The sequence below is a fragment of the Rhinoraja longicauda genome, chromosome 18, assembly GCF_053455715.1.
Source record: "Rhinoraja longicauda isolate Sanriku21f chromosome 18, sRhiLon1.1, whole genome shotgun sequence".
Taxonomy (NCBI): Eukaryota; Metazoa; Chordata; class Chondrichthyes; order Rajiformes; family Arhynchobatidae; genus Rhinoraja; species Rhinoraja longicauda.
This window is the reverse complement of record NC_135970.1, coordinates 31,449,300-31,462,128: the sequence shown is the minus strand read 5'-3', so window position 1 is coordinate 31,462,128 and position 12,829 is coordinate 31,449,300. Positions and strand designations below refer to the sequence as shown.

Sequence of the window (12,829 nt, the reverse complement as noted above, 5' to 3'; positions counted from 1 at the left end):
TTTCGAGAGTCTAGAATACAAAAACGGGTGAAATGCTGAGGCTCTATAAGGCGCTGGTCAGGGCGCATTTGGAAATATTGTGAGCAATTTTGGCACCATATCTGAGGAAGGATGTGCTGGCTCTGGAGAGCATCGAGAAGAGGTTTACAAGAATGATCCCAGGAATGAGTAGGTTAACCTTTGATGAGCATTTGTCAGCAATTCTGATCCTATCACTTATGACCTAACTAGAGTTTAGAAGGATGAGGAGAGACCTCATTGAAACATACAGAACAGTGAAAAGGCTTGGATAGAGTGGACGTGGAGAGGATGTTTCCATTAGTGGAAGATTCGAGGACCAGTCATAGTCTCGGAATTAAAGGATGTTCCTTTAGGAAGATGAGGAGGAATTTCTTTAGTCAGAGGGTGGTGAATCTGTGGAATTCTTTGCCACAGTCGGCTGTGAAGGCCAAGTAAATGGATATTTTTAAGGCAGAGATAGGTAGATGATTAGTGCAGGTGTCAGAGGTTATGGGAAGAAGGCAGGAGAATGAGGTTAGGAGGGAGAGATAGATCAGCCATGATTGAATGGCAGAGTAGACTTGATGGGGCCGTATGGCCTAATTCTGCTCCTTTCACTTATGACCTAACTAGAGACAAGCACTGGAGACTGAGGCACCGGCAGGAACACGCGAGGATGTGGACCTGGTCCCGCTCCACTCCCCAGGAGAGCGAGGTGGTTGTGCCAGCGGCCGCAGACTAGGGTTCAATGGTGCGGGCCGTCGGCAGCGGCTCCACCCCCAGCTCCTTCGCCACCGAGTTCTGCAAAACATCACGATAGACATGTCCCGATTATAGCAGCTCCATACTCTCCCCAACAGACCTTCCCCTTTACCCCCATTTTCCCACTACTCTCCCCTCTCTCCTGCCCCTCCTCTACACTTTCCTTCTTTCCTCACTCTCCCCTCCCACAATCGCCTCTCTCCCCCTCCCCACACCCTCCTCACCCCTTGTGCACTCAGATACCTTCTCTCCCCCACCCTCTATTCACTCTCCCCACCCTCTGCTCCCCCCATTCCATTCTCCCCCTTTCCTAACCCTCTCCCCACAGTCTCTGTGCTGGACCCATGTTTCCGACACTGACCCGCGAGGCTTTGCACCCGCTTCCCGCCACCTCCCCGTGGGGTTGGGGACCGAGTCCATGGCCGTGTCTGGGGCCCCGGGCTTGGGGAGAACTGCTCTCACCATGTGGTCCACCACGTTGACATGGTATGGAATGGCGCCATGACGTTCACACTCGGCCATGTGCTGCTGCTCCGGGTCTCCGGGCACGAGGACACACAGCCCCGGCTCGCTCTGTAGGAAAAACACGGGCTGCGTTAGCTCAGTGTCCATCCCCAACCCACCAATGGTGGAGGAACAGTGATTTATTTCCAAGATGGTGCAAGGCCTGGGGGGCAACTGGCTACAGAAATCCCAGTCCCCACCCGCCTTACAATTAAATGTTCTACCACCATCACGCTCCCACTCCTTGGGGAAGAGAATTTTGGGATTCACAACTCTCGTGGAAGATAATTTTTCAGATTCACAGGCCTCTGTTCTAAAGGTTCCTGATCTCTGGAACCGCCCTACTGGTGAACCGTTTGTTGAGACCATGTTATTTCTAGTCAATGCCAGGAGAGCTGGTTCTTGGCTTTTTCTTTGGCAATGTCTCCCTCAGTCTCTGAGCACTATTAATGTTAAACTCACGGGTTGAAACATCTGCAACCAGGTTGTTCTGGGTGATCTCGGAAAGCATTGATCAGATAAAGAGTGATATCCGTTAGTATTAAACAGGTAAATCTGATGATAGTTATCTTACTTTAGCCACCACAAGTATGTCTATGTGGATAACACAATATGCAAGAGCTGCTGGTAAAACTGACCGGTTCCAGGTTTCTGTGCAGTTTGAGCAGGTCTGACATCCTCGACTGGAAACCTGGAGCGAAACATTCTGGATCCAAGGCAAAGAAACTCTGTCCCTGGAGGATGTGAGCACAGGTGTGGGATTAGTGAGTGCACCAACACTGCCCAGCTGAGCTGCAGTGACTAATCACAGGAACAGCACCAGGCACCAAATGGAAAGTTCCAGAAATCTCCCAGGGATGGCCGTGTGGGATCTTGCTGTGCTGTGATCGTTCATGACGTGCAAGTGCTGCTAGTTTCTGGTGCAATCCCTGACTATATGACCGGATATGGGGCTACTCTTCTGGGGAACAGTGCCTGACCCCTTTAGCTACCTCTGGACACTGGTGAACACAGAGCGCTGGAGTAACTCAGCAGGTCAAGCAGTATCTCAGTAGAACGGGTGATGTTTTGGGTTGGGACTTTTCTTCAGACTGGTGATGGGTGAGGTTGGATCCGGCATTAACCTTTCCCTCTACCCCTGCTCGCTCTGTTCCCTGTTCTCTGTCAGCTTCCAGTGCCAAGGCATGGAGATCTGCTGAGCTAACCTGTTCCGGCAACGTGGAACTTCAGACACAGCAATGTGTTGACTCCTCACTGCCCACCGAATGGGTCACTGAACTCGGGGCAACAAGGGCAGAGAATAAACAGTGCCCAGCAAACACTCTGCATGAATGAGGGAACTGAAACTTTAAAACATAACTCATTGCACAAACTCTGGTCTGGGTGATCAAACTCCAAACCTTTGTTTACCAACATCTAGTGCTGGCAACCCTCAGAGTTGGTGTCAAGTTACCTGGGCTGGTGGTAGTGAATAAGTGGGGAGAGATGGTGGACTTGGAAGGTGCTGTCTGGGGAGTCTTGGAGAGTTGCGACAGTGTAGATGGTACATCCTGCTGCTACTGTGCGTTGGTGGTGGAGTGAGTGAATGTTGGGGATGGTATCCAGCTGTTATGTCCTGTATGTTGTTGGTATCCAGCTGTTTTGTCCTGTATGGTGATGTGCTACTTGAGTCTTGTTGACGCTGCGCTCATCCAGTGTTCCATCACATTCCTGACATCATTCCTTTAGATGGTGGATGGGCTTTGGGGAGTTGGGAGAGTTACGTCCGTAGGACCACCGAGCCTGTGACCCGCACTGGTGGCCACATAGAGTAGCAAAGGATAGGGGATCTGGAGATCAGGGGTACACAGCAGCACAGAGGGTGGGTAAAAGGTGTCAGCGTGCTGATATCCAAGGGCAAGGAATATAAGGGGGTGAAGATAAATGCAGTTGGGGGACAGGGCAGTGGAACGGGGCATGAGAAAAAGGTGTTGGGGTGCAGGGAGCAGTGGCTACAGGAAGTTCAGAAAGTGGCAGTGCGGAGAGAGGGTGAAAGCCTTCGATGTCATTGAGATGTGAAAAATAAACCTGGAGATATTTCATTAAAAATTCAACAACATTATTTATAATTAAACACCAGAGGGAGAGGTGCAGGGAGAGGGTGAGAGGTGCAGGGAGAGGGTGAGAGGTGCAGGGAGAGGGTGAGAGGTGCAGGGAGAGGGTGAGGGGCGCAGGGAGAGGGTGAGGGGTGCAGGGAGAGGGGCACAGTGAGAGGGTGAGGGGCGCAGGGAGAGGGGCGCAGGGAGAGGGGCGCAGGGTGAGGGGCACAGGGAGAGGGTGAGGGGCGCAGGGTGAGGGGTGCAGGAAGAGAGTGAGGGGCGTAGGGAGAGGGGCGCAGGGAGAGGGTGAGGGCGCAGGGAGAGGGTGAGAGGTGCAGGGAGAGGGTGAGGGCGCAGGGAGAGGGTGAGAGGTGCAGGGAGAGGGTGAGGGCGCAGGGAGAGGGTGAGAGGTGCAGGGAGAGGGTGAGGGGTGCATGGAGAGGGTGAGGGGCGCAGGGTGAGGGGTGCATGGAGAGGGTGAGAGGCGCAGGGAGGGTGAGGGGGCAGGGTGAGGGGTGCAGGGAGAGGGAGCAGAGAGAGGAGAGGGTGAGCAAGAAGGGATGGGATAAAGGGAGAAGGGTACAGATGCAGGGAGCTGGGAGAGAGGATACAGGAAGGGGATGAGGGTATGGGGAGCAGGAATATGTGTGCCAAGTCCATGGGGAATGCAACAGACCACAAAGTGCAACTAGCAGCGATGCGGGATTGGTTTGAAGGTCAGGGTTTTCCTTGAAATTAGAGAATTCAATGTTCATGCCATTGTGTTGTAAGCTACCCAAGGGAAATATGATGTGCTGTTCCTCCAGTTTGCGTGTGGCCTCACCCTGACAGTGGAAGATACTAAGGAGAGAAAGGTAGGTATGGCAATGGGAAGAGGTTAAAATGACTTGCTCCCAGTTGCTAGCCATTACAACTACCCATTCCCCTGGTGCCTGCTGCAAAGGTATGCTGTGTCACATAGGGCAGGTGCCAGGGGGCCACGATACTGAGGAGGGGGTGTGAGACAAGTGGGCAGTGGTGCAGGACAGGGACACAGGAAGGGTATTGGGGATATGGGCGTATGTAGTGAAGGAGAGAGAGCAGATCACACTTTCATGTAGCTACAGAGGGGATTCTTGGCAAAGATGCACATGAGGTGAGGACACAGGGTAGGTAAGCAGAGGGAGAGGATACAGTAGCTGAGTTTACATAGGATGAGGGTACACCAGGTAAGGGGTACGGGGGAGAGCGATGAGCTTACCAAGTCAGCCACCGAGTCTGTTTCCTTCCAACGGCGGACATTTTTACTGTAATGAGCTCCTGCTAGAATTCCACAAAACATCTCCACCATCATACTCAATCCATAGCCTTTGTATCCACCTGGGAAACACAGCATAGACAATAGATGCAGGAGGCCATTCAGCCCTTTGAGCCAGCACCGCCATTCACTGTGATCATGGCTGATCATCCATGTGCTGGTCAGATGGACAACACCCAGACAACAGTGTGCGAAGAGATTCTGCTCTTCCATGGGCAATATCTGGACTTAGGCCAATGTATAACATCAACTGGACACAACTCAGCTCAAAGTAACAATCAGACAGGGAAGGTCAATGTCCATCCATGCCTTTCCCATACAGGTACCTGTCCAAACACCTTTTAAACTTTGTAATTGTATCTGCCCCCATGACCTCCTCGGGCCGTTTGTTCCAGATATTCACTTCCCTCTTTGTGAAAAACTCATCCCTCAGATCTCCGTGAAATTTCTTAACGATTCAGCTTTGTATGTGGAAGGATGACGTATAAATTGGTGGTGTTGATAGTGAAAGGGTGGTATTTGGCTAAGTGATGATATTAATCCTTTAAAGCAAACTTGAATCATTAAAGAGAAAAGTGATTCAACGATGGGAGAGATGAGGGTTGGACTCTCTGGATGGATACGGTCAGAAACAATGAATGGTCTCCCACATTCGTAAACACCCGTACAAAAGGTAAATACAATTCTTACTTGTAGCCTCGTTTCCTCCCAGAGGCAGCAGACCCCCTCCACGCAAAATTTTTGCTGGATCAGTGGTGTCCTTGCCATCGGGATCACAGCCCCATCCTTCCGGAACCTTCTCTCCACGTCTGTGTTGAACTTCTATCTAAAGAGAGGCAGGAGAATGGGGTTGAGAGGGAAAGATAGATTAGCCATGATTGTAGATGAGGTGATGATGATGAGGTGTAGATGGTGGGCCGAATGGCCTAATTCTGCTCCTATAATATGAACATGGGATGTTACAGATCGACAAGCAGGCCTTGGTAGCTGGGGGCTTCCACCCACCTTGCATTTCTGAAGTACCTTTATCCCAGTGAAACTTCACAGAAGCTTCATTAACACCAAACTCTGACATCAGACCATATGAAGATATTTCAAAGGGTGACTAAATTCTTGGCCAAAGACAGGTTTTAAGAAGGATCTAGCAGGAGGAAAGAAAGGTGGAGTGTTTTACAAATCTTCAGAGTTATAGATCTTGAAAGCTCAGCCTTACAATACGATAGAACTTTATTTGTCTCAGGAGGGAATTTAATTTGACAAGTCATAAAAAACACAAATGACATGAAAATAGAGTGATGAGTGATAAAACTAGGGATGTGCAAAGATTGAGGATGGGGGGGGGGGTCAGTCTCAGTCTACCCAATGACAGAAGGGGGAGGGGTTGTAAAGTTTGATAGCCACAGGGAAGAAGGATCTCCTGTGGCGTTCTTTCCTGGTGAAGATGTCTCTTTAACCTTCTTCCAGTTGTCTACTTTTAGCCCATATCCCTCTAAACCTTTCCTATCCATGTACCAAATAATTAAATGTTGCAATTGTATCAGCCGGAGCTACTTCCTCTGGCGACTCATTCATTATATCTACCACCTAATGGTGTCCATGATTGACAATTGTCCGCTATAACCAAGCCAGACTTACAGACTTTAGAGATACAGAGTGGAAACAGGCCCTTCGGCCCACCAGGTCTGCGCCAACCGGCGATCAGCCTGTACACTAGTAGTATTCTACACAAGGGACAATTTGCAATTTACAGAAGCCAATTAACCTACAAACATGTACATCTTTGGAGTGTGGAAGGAAACCAGAGCACCCAAAGAAAACCCACGTGGTCACAGGGAGAAAGTGCAAACTCTGTACAGACAGCACCCGTAGGCAGGATCGAACCCGGGTCTCTAATGCTGTTCATGAGTAAGGCAGCAACTCTACTGCTGCGCCACTGTGGTATCATCGTTGTGTCAAAGTGCTGGAGGGCATGTTTTTTACACAGTGAATGTATGGAACGAGCTGCCAAGTAAGTGGTACAGGAAGTTACAATTACACAATTTAAAAAACATGTGGACAGATACATGAATAGGAAATATTTAGAAGGATTTGGGTAAAATGTAAGCAAATGAGACAAGATCAGGTAGGCAGCTTGGAAGAGTTGGGCTGAAAAAACGGTTTCCCGCGCTATGTAACTCTATGAAATTGAATACCTTCAGCCTGCACCGGTTTCTCAGCCACTAATCCTCCTATTTCTACCCTCACCAACACGTGGCACAGGGAGTAATCCAGGTTACAATCCTAGAGGTCCTGCTGCTTACCTCCCTATATTCATTCTGCAGGATCTCATTGATTTTCCGACCCAAGTCAGACTGAAAACAGGGACTCTGCAAAGTGGGCATCCAATAAGCATTTGCTTTTCCAATGTAGCGGAGAACACACCACGAGCACTGCATGCAGAACTCTAAAGTCGAAGAGGTGCAAGTGAATCACAACTACATCTGTAAAGACTGTCTGGGTTCTGGAAAGGTGGGAAAGGAAAAGGTAAAAGCACAATGATGTATCTCGTGCAGTTGCAGAGGGGGCTGCTGTGGGCAGGGGAGTGGTTGGTGCCGATGGAAGAGCTGACCACAGGGTTGTGAAATAATCCATTCCTTTGGATTGGGAAAAGGGAGAGAATGTAAAATGCATCTGGTGATTAAACCTTGTCCAAATGTAATTATGCTACCGAAATGCACATGGTGAAAATATGCCTTACCTTTCCTAAAGCCACTGCTGATGTGGCCATATCCAACACAAAGCTATCGCCATCCAGAGCTGGAGCCGCCACACTGATAGGATTGGTTCCCAGAGTACACTGGAAAACAGATAGAGGCAGGTGAATCCTCTATCCTATTAAAGTGTGCTGAACAGAACCACCAAGTATTTCACTTGGTACGCGTGAGAATAAATAAACCATATAACCAGTGAGGATGCACGCACTCAAACCACAAAAGCCTGCAGTTAAGTCGAGGATGGTCAGTCTTTTTGCCAGGGTAGAAATGTCAAGTTCTAGATGACTGACGTTTAAGGTGTGAGGGAGATGTCCAAAGCAAGTTTTGTTTCACAGAGTGGTAGGTACCAGGAAAGCACTGTTCAGGGGAGGTTGTGAAAGCAGATAGGATAATAGAGTTTAAGTTGCCCTCAGAGACACCTCAGTCAGTTCAGGAAGATGGGATTAGATTAGTTTGGCATCTTTGTCAGCACAGACATGATGGGCAGAAGGGCCTGTTCCTGTGCTGTTCTGTTTTCTGGGGAACAGGCAGAAAGTCGGTAATAAGGAAAGATCAAATTTGTTAGGATTAATGTCAGTTGATGATGGGCAAATGCTCGGTGGGCTAAAGGGCCTGATCCTGTGCTATTCGTATATGACTCAGGTCAGCCATGAACTTACTGAATGACAGATCGGGTTTGAGTGATCGACTCCCGCTGCTACTTTTTACATATTCTTTTATTCCCTTTAAAGTGCCATTCTTTGTGGCACCGTGCGGGCAGAATCCCCTTTGCACTGAATGCTGGATAATGAACATCCTGTGATAGGAATGTTGGTTTGCCAATACTTTACCTCCTTTCCTCGGGTTGGCACCACCAGTGGAGAGGTGTTGGTACAAGACATCCCCTATTGATTGCAAATACAAAAATACTATCATAAACTGTGTGTGTGTGTGTAAAAGGTTAAAGTACTAAATTAATTTTGATGCAAATGTTACTCACAATGAGACCACATTTCAGAGCTTGCATAGAATAAAATCCAGCAATGCCAAAGTGGTTAGAACCTGTAATGAGATTCAGACACATTAAGCAATTGAGGCGATTAAATATATTGCTGAAGGAAGTGTGGTGGATGTATTTCCAGTGACACTAAAGTGGGTGATATCATAGATAACAAAGATAATTATAAAAAATTGCAGCAGGATTTTGTTCGGTTGGGTAGGTGGGCTGAGGAATAATTAGTGGAGCTACCGAGCTCTCAATCTACTTCCTGTAATTTATCTCGTTATTGTTTGAGACCTGGCCCACAATGGTGGTGCCTTCTGCAAACTTGTAAATGGAGTTTGAGCAGAATTCAGCCGCACAGCCGTGAATGAAAGGGAGAGTGGTAAGGGGCTGAGAAATGAGCAGAGTGATTCTGGTGAAACTCAAACTGGAAAAGTTGAGGAAGTGCTGCTTTGTGGACTGTCGGTGACTCCTGCCATCACTTTGCTGGCAGCTAGACAATATTTCAGATTGGATTTCCTTGCTTTTGGTTGAACAGGACATTCCTGGGCAGTTCTGCAGTTTGTTGGTAGATGGCAGTGTTGTAACTGTTTAAGCCTTCAGATGCAGCTAGTTCTGGAGAGGATGTCTTCAGTACTGTAACTTTCTCCTCCTTTGCTGAATTCTGAACTTGTCCCTGTTCTCAGACTGTAGAAAAATAACTGCAGATGCTGGTACAAATCGAAGGTATCACAAAATGCTGGAGTAACTCAGCAGGTCAGGCAGCATCTCAGGAGAGAAGGAATGGGTGACGTTTCGGTTCGAGACCCTTCTTCACACTGAACCTGTTCTCAGACTGATTCCTCTTTTGGAGCTTGCTGTTTCAGGTGAGGAGATATGCAATGAACCTGAGATAGGACCTGGACTCAGGACTACAATTCCCTTTGTAATTAGAGTTGGTTGCACAGCACAAAACAGGCCATTTGACCCAACAAATCCCAATATAAGGTTTATTGGCGAGTCCAATTGTTTGCATTTGGCCCAGTTCCCTCTAAAGCTTTTCTATCCATGTACCTGTCTTTTCAATATTGTTATCGTCATCACCTCTACCTCTTCCTCTGCTGCTCAAACCATACATCCTTTCATTAAGAAATTGCTCCTCACGTCCTCTTTACATCATTCCCTCTCACCTTATACTTGTTCCCTCTAGTTTTAGACTCTTCAAGCTTGGGAAGACAATTGCAACTATCCACCTTATCCAAGCCGCTCGTGATATTATAGACCATGATGAGGTTACCCCTCAACCCCCTTTGCTCCAAGGGAAAACAGCCCCAGTCATCCAATATCAACTTACAATGGAAACCCAATCCCGGTAACAACCTTGTGAATCTTTCGCTGCACCCTCTCTAGCTTAATCACATCCTTCCTCTTGTATGGCACCCTGAACTGTACGCAATATTCCAGATGCAGCCTCACCAACACCTGCAACATTACATCCCATTGCCCCATCTGATGAAGGTAAGCATACCATGCTCCTTTTGTTTAAACCCAGCAGCTACCTCTGTTGCTACTTTTGTGGAATTGTATAGTAAACTTTTCAAATTAGATTCATTAAGTTCAGTTGACTTGATTATTGCTGTGTGTGTTTTAAAAGGGAGGCAGTGAAAAGTAATGTGGCTCGGAGTGTAAGAATATGAGGAGTGGTGAGGATGGAGTCAATAGTCAATTTATTTGTCATACACACACATAAATGTGTAGTGAAATGGGTGTTGCTCATCACTGGCCAGCCTGGTGAGGGGATGGTTAATAACCTGAGTGGAATATGTTTTAAAAGAGTAGGGAAATGTGCCCTTGTCACTGATTTGCCCCTGGTTTCAGTGCTTAATTGTGACATTATAGGAAAATAAGTAACTGGTTGATGAGGTTTCTTCCCAGTCTCTTCTATGGGCCAAAACCTGTCCTCAGTATAGATGAAGATGATTATAACGGTTTGCAGGAGGGGTTGTTTGGAATGGACAACCTGTGAATGGAAACGTCTGTAGTTGAGCAGTGGTGGAAATTTAAGATGCTATTTTACAACTTTCAGCAGAAACTTATCCCAATCAGAAAAATGAACCATATGTACTGAATGAGCAATTTAAGGAAAATAACATTAAATAAGAAAACAAAACTGGAACATACAAACTCTGGGTACATGTAGTTGTCTGAAAGGTGACATGGGTTGAATAGATGATATGTTTGCCTTGTTGGATGAGCCATTGAGTGTGTAGTCAGAATGTAATGTTAGCGTTGTTGGTAGGATGTTGGTGAGACTGCCACTGGAATATTGTGTGCAGTTCTGGTCGCAATACTGTAGGAAGGATGTGATTAATCTAGAGAGAGTGCAGAGAAGATTCACAAAATGTTGCTGGGATTGCAGGCTGGAGTTATGAACTGAAATTGGACTAGCTGGGACTACCTTCTGAGGAATAAATGGGGCTGAGAAATAAGTTTTATAGATGGTCATGGGTACAGGGAATGAGCTGTCAGAGGAAATGGTGGAGGTGAGTGCAATTACAATGTTTAAAAGACATTTAAACAGGTTCATGGATTGGAGTGGCGTAGAGTGATATGGGTCAAATGCAGGCAAATGGGAACTGCCCAGGAAGGCACCTTGTTTTGTTTCTGTGCTGTATAATGCTGCCACTGTTTGGGTTCTTGGATGGTGAGAAGAGGTGAAAGGACAAGGGTTGTGATTGCATGGGAAAGGGTGGTAAAAAGGAGGATGGTTGGGGAAAAATGGACCAGGCAGTCACAAAATGGAAGTCTTGAAAGGAGGTGTTGAGGCAGATTTTGCCCCTCGCTGTATTTCTTTGTGCACGTAACCGAGTCACTCACCATAAGCTGACACCCAGCCTATTCCCACTGCCTTGGCTTTTTCGATGGCAAGTTCCATGCAGAAGTTTCCAACAATGGGTCCAATCAGGTTATTGCCATTCACCAGTGCAGTGGCTGCAGTACACTTTACAACTGTTGGCTCTCCATCCTTTGCACAGATTCCAGTTTTCAGATCCTTCAGGTACATATCTGTGATGTTGACAGAGCGACAATGAGATGCATATGCCTGGCTCTCACAGCAAACCTGATATTAACCCTGACTCTTGGCCTACATTCCCAATCCCAAATGTAGACACAGGCCCTTTGGCTCATCAAGCCTATGCTGACCATGGCAAAATCTAACTAATCTCATCTGTCTCAAGGTCTGAATCCCGTTCCTCCCTGTCTGTTCATGAGTACAAAAGCCTCCTAAATGTTGTTATCCATTCTGTTTCCACCACCTCCCTTGGCTGTGCCTTCTAGCCACCCCCCCCCCCCACCCCTTCTCCTTCCCCCACACTCTGTAAAACCTAAATTGCCTTATGGATCTCCTTTAAATGTTTTCCTTCTTTCATTAAATTTATGCCTTCTGGTATTCTGACATCTCCACACTGGGAAAAAACTCTTTCTACTTTATCTGTGCCATTCATCATTTTATACATTTTGATCCAAATGGGATCATATCCCTTATCTATTACTGTGGCGGAGAAGCGGTCTCTTTATAGTTGTGGTGAAAGAAGGGGAAGGGATTGAGGCATTGCTGGAGACGGAAGGTGAGGAAAGGAGGAAGGTGAGGGGGCGAGTTGGATGCTGGAGTGGAGAGGTGTTGTGAAGGTAGTTGGGAGGAGTTGAGAAAGCATGAATGAAGACAAACCAACATCTCGCCAATAACATCAACCCCCTCAGTCCCTTTGCCTAAACTTCATCCAATGTTTTTGTGTATGTCCCTGTAAATGGTATTTAATGTTCCGTGTGGAGATAATGGAGAGCTGCCTCATTGCCCACTGGGCCAACAGCTTGAACCCCAACCTGTCACTGGAAATTCCATTCACACACCAAGTCTGTTGAGTCCGTGGCTATAATGTCCTCGATAATCTCCCTCCACCAGCACATCGGCCAGTGCTGAGCCATGATAGCTCATGGCTTCCCGACTGCATTCATACAGCACTCGATGAACTGGTGCAGTTCATGCCGTTGTCACCAGATACCTGCAACACAAAGCACCACAACATCAGAGCCCAGCCAGGGAGCTGGCACAACACCCAGATAGGCCAAAGGAAGGTGGATAGAGGGACGTACTGGAGAAAGAAAACAGAAGCCTGAGGCGACTCGACCCCTTGTGCCTTCTCGATACCATACCTGATCTTTTACCCTCGTTTATTAATTTCCTGCACTAAATTCATATCCTTTTCTATCAAATATATTCAGCAATGGCATTGAGAAAGTCTTTGTGGAAGAGAATTTCTTGAGATTCTGTGCCATCTAGATGAAGAGATTTTCTTCTCGTATCTGTCCCTAATTGCTCAACCCATTATTCTGTGAATGGGAGCTCCTCGGTCTGGTCGAATGGTAGGTTTGTGATATGAGATTTAAGTAGACTTTGAAAGGGTTAAATGCT

The 12,829-nt window shown here is 47.3% G+C and overlaps 1 protein-coding gene across 1 annotated transcript; it reads right to left on the bottom strand.

Annotated features, from left to right (window-relative positions):
• Positions 1 to 614: 614 nt before the first annotated feature.
• On the bottom strand, positions 615 to 12,400 carry LOC144602124 (putative oxidoreductase YjmC). The gene is made up of 10 exons (XM_078414840.1): positions 12,268 to 12,400; positions 11,233 to 11,421; positions 8,374 to 8,435; positions 8,225 to 8,278; positions 7,379 to 7,477; positions 5,332 to 5,467; positions 4,585 to 4,703; positions 1,905 to 2,000; positions 1,225 to 1,335; positions 615 to 801 (listed from the first exon to the last, which is right to left on the bottom strand). The coding sequence occupies exons 1-10, from the start codon at positions 12,350 to 12,352 to the stop codon at positions 739 to 741; spliced, it is 1,014 nt and encodes a 337-aa protein (XP_078270966.1). The 5' UTR covers positions 12,353 to 12,400; the 3' UTR covers positions 615 to 738.
• Positions 12,401 to 12,829: the final 429 nt, after the last annotated feature.

Coding starts and splice junctions, on each gene's coding strand:
- LOC144602124 (XM_078414840.1), bottom strand. CDS start 12,352: ATGAGCTATCATGGCTCAGCACTGGCCGATGTGCTGGTGGAGGGAGAT. Junction 8,436..11,232: donor AGGCTGGGTGTCAGCTTATG/GTGAGTGACTCG, acceptor ATCTCATTACAG/GTTCTAACCACTTTGGCATT. Junction 7,478..8,224: donor TGCCAACCCGAGGAAAGGAG/GTAAAGTATTGG, acceptor TCTGTTTTCCAG/TGTACTCTGGGAACCAATCC.